The sequence below is a fragment of the Oncorhynchus keta genome, chromosome 10, assembly GCF_023373465.1.
Source record: "Oncorhynchus keta strain PuntledgeMale-10-30-2019 chromosome 10, Oket_V2, whole genome shotgun sequence".
Classification (NCBI taxonomy): Eukaryota; Metazoa; Chordata; class Actinopteri; order Salmoniformes; family Salmonidae; genus Oncorhynchus; species Oncorhynchus keta.
This window is the reverse complement of record NC_068430.1, coordinates 26,092,849-26,102,749: the sequence shown is the minus strand read 5'-3', so window position 1 is coordinate 26,102,749 and position 9,901 is coordinate 26,092,849. Positions and strand designations below refer to the sequence as shown.

Genomic DNA, 9,901 nt, shown 5'->3' with positions numbered 1-9,901 from the left:
TGAAATAATTAAAAATATCTATCTTCTTTTAATTTGTGGCTTTATTAAATGTAATCCCCTTGACTTTACTGATATCTGTCATCTTGGCCCTGATTACTTTTTTTTGTTGCAGAATCATTCTAATCTGGTGGAGATCTGGCAAAGTCCATATCATCTTTGGCCATTCTTCCAATCTTCTTCTGGGCTGTAATATAAACTCTGAAGATGAGTGATGCTTTAATCCAACACACTAATCTCAGACTCTTTTCTTAGGACATTACCGTGACAGGAAGGGGGGTAGACAAGGGGTTACAAGGGCAGGGTTTTTAAATATGTTTTTTAATATGTATTGTGCATTCAATTTCAGGGAATCCGTTAACCTCATCAGTTTGAATATGTTTTTCTTTACATAACTCTTTACATGAACCCTTTACATTCATTTGTATGGGCAGATTAGTTACATTTCCTATAAGTAATGTTACTATTGAAGTGTCACTTCAATTTCCAGGACTTCACAAGATAACAACAATAACAAAAAAGACACATAAAAAAGCAGTATGTTTGTACAGATAGTTGTACTTTTATTTTGTTGGCCCCAGTTCTGTAGCCTGGGTGCCAGTCTGTTTCTGCTCTCTTGTCAACTGGTTGGAAATTGGTTTGACAATGACAATGGAGAAGGCAAAAGCACACACAGATCTGGGACCAGGCTACTAGTTTCGTAGCCTCCCATAAGGCAGAAGCACAATGACTCCAGCAGTAACTTTACACAGAGATCAAACACCCTTTTTGTGAGGATACCTGGGACATACAGTAACTGCACACGAGGCAATGTACAGTGTGTGTATATAGAAAACAATATCAGCGGCAGAGAAAAGACTGGCATACATCATCTCTCACAATCCAGATATAAAAGTGTGGAAACATCTCCTGGAATGGCTGAAGTATAGGGGACACAGAAGAAAGTCTATTTCCCCTTTATGATGTCATATTTTTGTGCTGACTGCTATTATACAGTGAGCTTCAAAGATATTGGGACCGTGACAAATGTGTTGTCGTTTTGGCTCTGCACTCCAGCACTTTGGATTTGAAATAATACAATGACTTGTAAATAAGAATACAATATGTTTCTTAACACTTCTACATTAATGTGGATGCTACCATGACTACGGCTAATCCTGAATGAATCGTGAATAATGATGAATGGGAAACTTAAACACAAATATCATACCCCCCCCAAAAATGCTAACCTCCCCTGTTATTCTAATGGTGAGAGGATAGCATGTCTTGGGGGTATTATGTGTGTCTAACTTTCTCACTCATCATTATTCACGATTCATTCAGGATTATCCCATAAGCATGGTAACATCCACATGAATGTAGAAGTGTTTACAAACATATTATATTCTTATTTACAATAAAATACAATACATTATTTACCATTCAATTCTATTGGGACTGAAATGATCTGAAATACAACCAAAACCAACAAATGCATCCAACAAATTTGTAGTCACAAGCTTGATGTAGTCATTGTGTGCTATGAATATGGGACCAATTATTTTTTACTACTTTAAATGGGGGGACTATGTACAAAAAGTACTGTAATTTCTTAACGGTTCACACGATATGGAGTAAAATACCCTCAAATTAAAGCTGACAGTCTGCACTTTAACCTCACTGTCATTGAATAATTAAAATCCAAAGTGCTGGAGTACAGAGCCAAAACAACAAAACATTTGTCACTGTCCCAATACTTTTGGTGCTCACTGTTACTAAATATATATATATATATATATATATATATATTTTTTTTTTTTAAACATAAAATGATCAATAAATACATCCACAAGCTATAACAACGAAACAATGAAAATATTGCATTTTAAAAAACGACATTATTTAAAAAGGGGGCTAAATGTTTTACCAGTGAGGGAACATTTTGTAGTAGTACTGAATTCAGTCGACAAAAGTCAATTCTACATTGATGTTGTTAAGAGGATGGATAGCTACGTTTTATAATGTATTGCAAACTAGATACAAACAGGTTGTCTGTCTGACTGTGGTTTGGTTCCCTTTAGGCAGTAGACATTTGCTCTGAGAGGAATAAGAACAATAGGAGGTCCTACTCTCCTCCTCACAATGATTACTGTTTTCACAGTACGTTAACAAAGCGCCTCAACAGGTTTGCATTCAACATGGACACACCAAGCATTACCCCCAATCATTGTACTCAACACCACATACACATGGTTCTCCATATTGCTTAGGAACATTAAGGAGCAGATTTAGGAGAATGAGCCAGAAATCTCCGATAACTTTTTTCATAAAACACCTACAATTTAGTTAAACAATTAAATATATTTCATAATTATAATAGACTATATACTATACTAATATCATTATAATTTCTATATTCAGTTATTAATTTGTATTTTTGTTCCTTTGTGGGCATTTCTATCTGACAGAGAAAAATAACACAGTTGGTAGGTACAGTACATGCATTGATTCACAGGTTAAGACGGATGAGAATGGCCCCTTCATCCCGTGATGTTGATCTAGACATCATCATCGTCTTCATCACTGTCCTTCATGGATATGCCCGCCATCCCTCCTTCCCTCACCGATGCTGTGGCCTCCTCCAGGGTCAATCTGTTCCTCACCGTGTCATACATCTTACTGTTCAGTGTGGAGTCCAGGACGCCCTGCAGCCGGAAGTCACGGTACTTTTTCTGGAAGAACAAACCCCCAAGAGAATAAAAACACTGGTCAGGGTTGGGACTAGCACACAGAGGAAGCATTCTCAGTCAGTTGCTAAGGCAAGAGAGGACATGAAGCCAGGAATGCACTGCAATGTTTGGGTATATCTCGATTGTCTAGGGTGGCCTCCTTTCCTCATCTCCTTTCCTCCATCTGAATCATTAAAGAATTAGACAGGTGACAGCAGACAGGTGTTATGATGCGTTCACCTAACCTGTGTTTTCATATCAGTAAAAATGCAGCGGACACAATGAGAAGAGGACACTTAATAGTTCACAATATTTTAGACCTTTAGCAAATTACCCATGAGTAGCATTTTCCCAAAAGACATGTGTACTAAATCATTAATACACAAGGCACTAAAAACTATATGTTGCATGTCAGGCCAGATCCCATGCATGCATGTACTGATCAGCCCTGACCAGTCACTACTGCATGTATAGGGAGAAAGTCTCTCAGAGAACAGAAATAAATGTGTGACGTGATGTTATGCTGGTAGGACATAGTAGTTACTGCTCACACTGAAATATTAATACAGGTTAGAGAACCAATTCTTGTCACTACTAGGCTTTATATCAACCCAAGAGAAGGTAGCTCACAACTCATTTAATAAGGGTCACAGATTAAGATGAGAAATGTTTGAATTCTACACTACTTGATTGTGATATCTATCGATCTATATATATATTACTTTGAACTAATGACCAATTGGTTTGCGAGGCCTTGGTTGCTGAGCTTGTCTTACCTTGGCTACTCTGATTAGGATCTTGAGCTGGTAGACATGGAGCTGCAGGTCCATCCGGTCAGTTAGCCACATACCCAGGAGGTTCATGGTGCTGGTGTACCATTGCTGCAACACATAAACACAGCATTCTCCAGCAAAACACACACACACACACAGACAACCAGAATACAGAAAAAGAGCAGAACCAGCATTTCATCGGAATTTACACGCTCACTCCTTCAGGCCTTCTGTCTTTCTCCTCTCGTCTCTATCCCCCTCTCATTCTCTCTCCATCTCAACAACTCCCTCTCCGTCTCTTTCACTCACTCATTCCCCTCTGACTGACTCCCTCTCGCTGTCTCCCCCTCTCAGCTGAGGGGAGAGTAAACTGGAAGAACTCCTTCTATAACCGGAGCAGCAGCTAGTCGGAGAAGCTAGCCGAGAGGCTCCAGATGTTTATCTGTGGGCTGAGTCCTGTTTGAAGTCTAATTGATTGGTAATGATCAGAGCAGGCTGATGCTAATCAGAGTGGACCAGTGCTCAACAGTCAGAGAGAAGCAAGGAGGAGGGGGACATATCTGGGGTGACTGAGTTTGTGTTGCTGAAATTCACTCTGTCAACGAAAGGCCTTCTGCACTGTTCTTTTTACACATGTACAAAAAGACTCAATAAATATGAGAAAAAAATTTCAGTCCACACGGAAAATGTTATATCAGGGAGCTCAATAGAAAGTAGGTATCAGTAGCTACTTAACATTTCAAGTGAACATACCCCAGTAGTGACAACAGTATACACATCTTCAGTTCCTGCTCCATGAGGTGACGATGTAGCTACTCCTTGGAGTTGTGCTAGGGTAAGTAAGAGTACAACATAAAGGCCTGAATCACTGTGGTGACCTGCTGCGTGTGTATCACTGTGGCAGCTTCCTCTCTGCCGCTCTGTGCCTGTGAAGGTATCGCCATGGCAGCAGGGCTGTGATCTCGGCCCAAGCACGACCCCCCATCTAGAGGCCAGGCCTGGAGTGACTGCTCTCTCGCTCTCTCTCTCTCTCTCTCTCTCTCTCTCTCTCTCTCTCCTCTCCCTCACCCTCATATTTTCCCTCTGCCGGTCTTCCATCTCTCCCTGTCAGCCTTAGCCTCCACATGCTCTCCTCTCTTTATCTTTGCTCAACTCTCTCACTCACTTTCATAACCTCTGAACCCATTATTTCACTCTTCTGTCACATTCTCCTTCCCAGTCTCAGTTCTGATAATAACATTCAGTCATCTTCTAGAGAACACTGGTCATTTATGATAAAATATGATATTTCATATCAAACAGAAGCTTCTAAGAGGTTTCTCGTAAGTGGACCACATTCCACAGTGATGCAGCAATGAGGAGCAGTGGGATATATGCGTGTGGGTGTGTGTGCTCAAGCGAAACTTGGAGACAGACGGACTCTGATGCCAGGCTTGTGAAATGAACAGTGATGGCACTCTTGCTTTGTTCAACTATGAACAGACTAACAAACCCTAACCAATTTCTCAGAGCAGATGAACACACCCAGGAACTCACTCTTTTTAGGCTCGATTGGGATCAGCAGGAGGCTAGCAATAGCTGACAGCCAAAACACATGTAATATGGCTCTGAATAAATAATGTCAAAACCCAACAGGGACAAAATCTGTCACATTCTAACGAGTTCTGATATTAGGGATTGGATAATGGAGGTTTTGGGGGGTTGTGTGTCTTTGTGTGTGTTCGTGTGTTCGTGTGCGTACGGGTAGGAGTTCCACTGCTTCATCACACACATACATACATGAACATCTGCAGGACCCATCCCCCTTGGAGTGACGAGCTGGGAGGCAGTGAGACCTCCTGCCCCCTGCAACACCAACCTCCTCCCCATGCCCCTTCACCACCACCACCACACACAACACCCGGCCTTGAACCTGGTGTTCACACTCATATCTGACATGTTACAGGAAGCCATAACGCCTGGCAGGGGGGCAACCAACAGAATTCAGTGCAAATCTGCACACCCCTCCCCTTGTATCCCAATGCATACACACATACACCAGTCCCACAAATACACACACATGAATACATTCACATACGTGCGCATACACACATGCATATACAAACACCCTCCCTTTTCTTTCACACACCTCATGGGTCCTCACCCCTCCTTTGCGAGCCTGGGACAGAGGACTGGTAAGGGGTCGGCTTAGGCCTTTGTGCTGGGCCCCCAAAAATCACAAAAAAGCAGGAATGCTGGAGGAGAGGCAGGGCCCTCCATGGGGGGTACAGGGGGATTACAAGCAACCTGCGACTCTGCCTCTTTCTGCCCTTGCTGGTGGTAATGTGTCTGTGTGTGTGTGTGTTATTGTGTGTAGGTCTGTGAGTGTATGTGCATGTGATTGTGTATGTGTCAGTGCTACATACCAGATTGGATCTGGTCTGAACGGGCTGGGACCTTGCAGTAGGCGAGAGTGTACTGTATTTGTGTGTGTGTGTCAGTGCTCCACAGATTGGGCCTGGTTGGTGCGAGGCTGGGGTGTGTAGTAGGTGTCCTGCTGGAACCCAGCTGTGCCTGCAATTAGCGGGAGGCATGGAATGATGATTGTTGCTGCGACAATGCTAATGCAAAGCGACAGGCATAGTTCTAAAGGAGAGGGGAGGTCGCTGTGTTTCAGAGAGACATAATGCACCACCACTTTTTCCTTCTTCCACACACACACACACACACACACACACACACACACACACACACACACACACACACACACACACACACACACACACACACACACACACACACACACACACACACACACACACACACACACACACACACACACACACACACACTACGCCTCCACACTCCAAACCCCTTAAAATGAAAACCAAACATTCTTAAAAAATCCATTAAAGAGTGGTAGGGCCGATCGAAGGCACAACCTTTCTCCAGCACTCTTGGCCAGGATGTCTAGTGCAGGGCTTTGTTAGTGGTTAAAAAGAGCTGTCCACACTGGTCTAGCTGGCAGCTCGGGCCGCTAAATTAGGCCCCCCAGTGGGCAGCTGAGGGGAGGACCCGGGGGTTGAGAAGTCTTAAAATCTGACTACAAGACATTATGCACTTACGACAAAGGGGCAGAGTAATCCTACCTGCTTGCTTTTCACCGCTGCTGCCTGCCTGTTATTGTCTGCTTTATAGCTCATGAGAGGAGGCCCATTGATGACGGAACTCAATTACCATAGTAACCCACACCGGTGACCCCCAGGTCCCCTCGCCCCCGTCTCCCCCCGTCCCCCGTCTCCCCCCCATTAGGGCTAAGCTGACCCCAGGGGTAGTCAGTCCTTTCACAGGAAGCTGACGGCCCTAACCATGTCCCTCCACGCTGGGAGAGCACCGCCACTGCTGTAGCCCTCAGATCCTGCCAGCGCCCTGCGCTCTGCTCTAACCGCTCTCCTTTCTACTCCTCTAAACCTCGGGGAGCGCAGTACTCTGAATGGCAGAATTGAAATAAAGTTTCAGGCTCAGCAAGCTTATGGGCTTCAAACTGTTCTGATTGTGCCGCCTATACAAAGGAGAGCCCAGCCAACAATTCATACGCTTCAGCGCAACCTTAAGTGGAACAAAAATCCTCTGTGTGCCCAACCACTACTAGATCGCTATGATAATCAGTCTTTCTTTAAAATAAATGTGAAATAAATCAGGTTAACAATAAGTGTTCTTTGCATATCTAACACAAGGCTAACATAAATGTTTATATCAAATGAAAGCAAGCGAGAGGGTCTCAATCGTTTCTGAACTGTTTTCGGTTGAAATCCGAGTCTCTCACAAAAGCACCAGTCACATTACACAAGTGAGTGTCAGTTGAACTGATTACAGTGTCCAAATAAGAGAGTAATTTACAAAAACATGGTTAAAAAAAGAGAGAAAGAGCTTGTTGTGAGGAACGAAACGGTTGGAATTATGGACTACGCAGCGTCATTGAGTAAACACACAATAAAGGACAGAAAAGCTCAGTGGAGAAAAAAACAGAGCCACGGTCTGAGCAAAGTGAGCCATTCTCCTCACAAAAGGCCGCTTAGAGGCGGATTGAGGGGCTCAGAATGACGGGTAAAACACTTGTGGGCTTCAGACTCTATAGGGGGAGCGAAATGGAATAAGCCAGCAAGCACTTGAGGATCCCGCCGAGCACCTGAATGGGAAGGAGGGACGGGGGGGCGGAGAGGGGGTGCAGAAGGTGAATGGCCTGCCTTTCGGGACCAATTTGTCTCTTTTCACCCTTTTCCCCTGCCTCTCCGCTGACAGATGTACAAAGAGGGACCCGCACTGAGCCTCTCATCCACACGCACCCGCAAGCAGCTGTCACTTTTGTCAGACAAGTTAATCAAACAAATGCCACCATACCTCCCTTTAGATAAAGAGGGAGAAAGAGAGGGAAACAGAGAAAGAAAGACACAGAGAGAGAAAGAGAGAGAAAATGGTGTGTGTATGTAATGTATGTGTGATCAACCAACCCGATCACCCCCCTTCACCAAACAGTGGGATTGTCCCACTCAACATAAAAGACAGCTTCATTTAACTTCCATTTCCCTCATCTTATGTTATTCATCCATTCCTGCCCTCATCTGGTTTTGACCACTGACATGGACCTCTGGGGTAAGTCAGAAGGGATTTATGCCAGAGTCTGAGATCACAGTGAGGGTAGATGGATGGAAACAAAATGCTCCCTCAGTAATTATAAAGAGTCTAAGCTGCTTACAGGCTTCATTAAAAGGAAGCGAAACCTTTTGACATATTTTCAACAGTCACAGTGAATCAATATACTACCTGTTTGTTATCCTTAGTCTTTTTTTATTCTATCCTACTATTGTTCAGATTCATCATCCATTCTCGAGACTCTTTTCACCATTGGTTTATATCAACATAATGAGATCATGGGTTTACATGGAAGAAACACATCATTGTGGTCCTCTGTGGCTGAGTTGGTAGAGCACTGCACTTGCAATGACAAGATTGCAGGTTCAATTCCCACTGGGACCACCAATATTAAAATGTATGCAGGCACTACAGTAAGTTGCTTTGAATAAAAGCGCCTGCTAAATAGCAGATATTATTACATACATCTTTTTTTAATATCCTGAGAATAGCCTGGGTTATGTTAATATGTCCTCATCCCCCTAAGCCATAAACACATTTCTTCAACCATATTTGTGACAACGTAGAATTTCCAAGAGTAAAATACGCTTTTGTTTTAATAGTAAACATGTTTGCTTCTCTTTTTGTTGATGTAATTTGATATGAAGTTAATCCAACTGATAAAGATCAACAGCACTAAACAAAACATTTAAATAAATAAAATATAGCACGTCATGAATATAGTATAGTATTCAATAAGACCAACACAGTATTTCATTTGTAAAAGTGAAAAAACAAATTCTCCAAAACACTGGATGGAGAAAAACAACAGCAGATACAGTGCCTTGCGAAAGTATTCGTTCCCCTTGAACTTTGCGACCTTTTGCCACATTTCAGGCTTCAAACATAAAGATATAAAACTGTATTTTTTTGTGAAGAATCAACAACAAGTGGGACACAATCATGAAGTGGAACGACATTTATTGGATATTTCAAACTTTTTTAACAAATCAAAAACTGAAAAATTGGGCGTGCAAAATTATTCAGCCCCTTTACTTTCAGTGCAGCAAACTCTCTCCAGAAGTTCAGTGAGGATCTCTGAATGATCCAATGTTGACCTAAATGACTAATGATGATAAATACAATCCACCTGTGTGTAATCAAGTCTCCGTATTAATGCACCTGCACTGTGATAGTCTCAGAGGTCCGTTAACAGCGCAGAGAGCATCATGAAGAACAAGGAACACACCAGGCAGGTCCGAGATACTGTTGTGAAGAAGTTTAAAGCTGGATTTGGATACAAAAAGATTTCCCAAGCTTTAAACATCCCAAGGAGCACTATGCAAGCGATACTATTGAAATGGAAGGAGTATCAGACCACTGCAAATCTACCAAGACCTGGCCGTCCCTCTAAACTTTCAGCTCATACAAGGAGAAGACTGATCAGAGATGCAGCCAAGAGGCCCATGATCACTCTGGATGAACTGCAGAGATCTACAGCTGAGGTGGGAGACTCTGTCCATAGGACAACAATCAGTCGTATATTGCACAAATCTGGCCTTTATGGAAGAGTGGCAAGAAGAAAGCCATTTCTTAAAGATATCCATAAAAAGTGTTGTTTAAAGTTTGCCACAAGCCACACCAAACATGTGGAAGAAGGTGCTCTGGTCAGATGAAACCAAAATTGAACTTTTTGGCAACAATGCAAAACGTTATGTTTGGCGTAAAAGCAACACAGCTCATCACCCTGAAAACACCATCCCCACTGTCAAACATGGTGGTGGCAGCATCATTGTTTGGGCCTGCTTTTCT

General features: G+C 42.8%; 1 protein-coding gene across 4 annotated transcripts in view; it reads right to left on the bottom strand.

Annotated features, from left to right (window-relative positions):
- Positions 1-1,785: 1,785 nt before the first annotated feature.
- cadpsa (Ca2+-dependent activator protein for secretion a) overlaps positions 1,786-9,901 on the bottom strand; it is a 155,013-nt gene continuing 146,897 nt past the window's right edge. For 3 of the 4 annotated variants that reach the window (XM_052526749.1, XM_052526751.1, XM_052526750.1), the window contains exons 28-29: positions 3,482-3,586; positions 1,786-2,708 (exon numbers count right to left, since the gene is read on the bottom strand). In XM_052526749.1, the coding sequence (XP_052382709.1) occupies positions 2,535-2,708; positions 3,482-3,586 (279 nt within the window). In that variant the 3' untranslated portion in view covers positions 1,786-2,534. The remainder of the gene's footprint in view (positions 2,709-3,481; positions 3,587-9,901) is intronic. The other variant, XM_052526752.1, reaches the window with a different exon arrangement.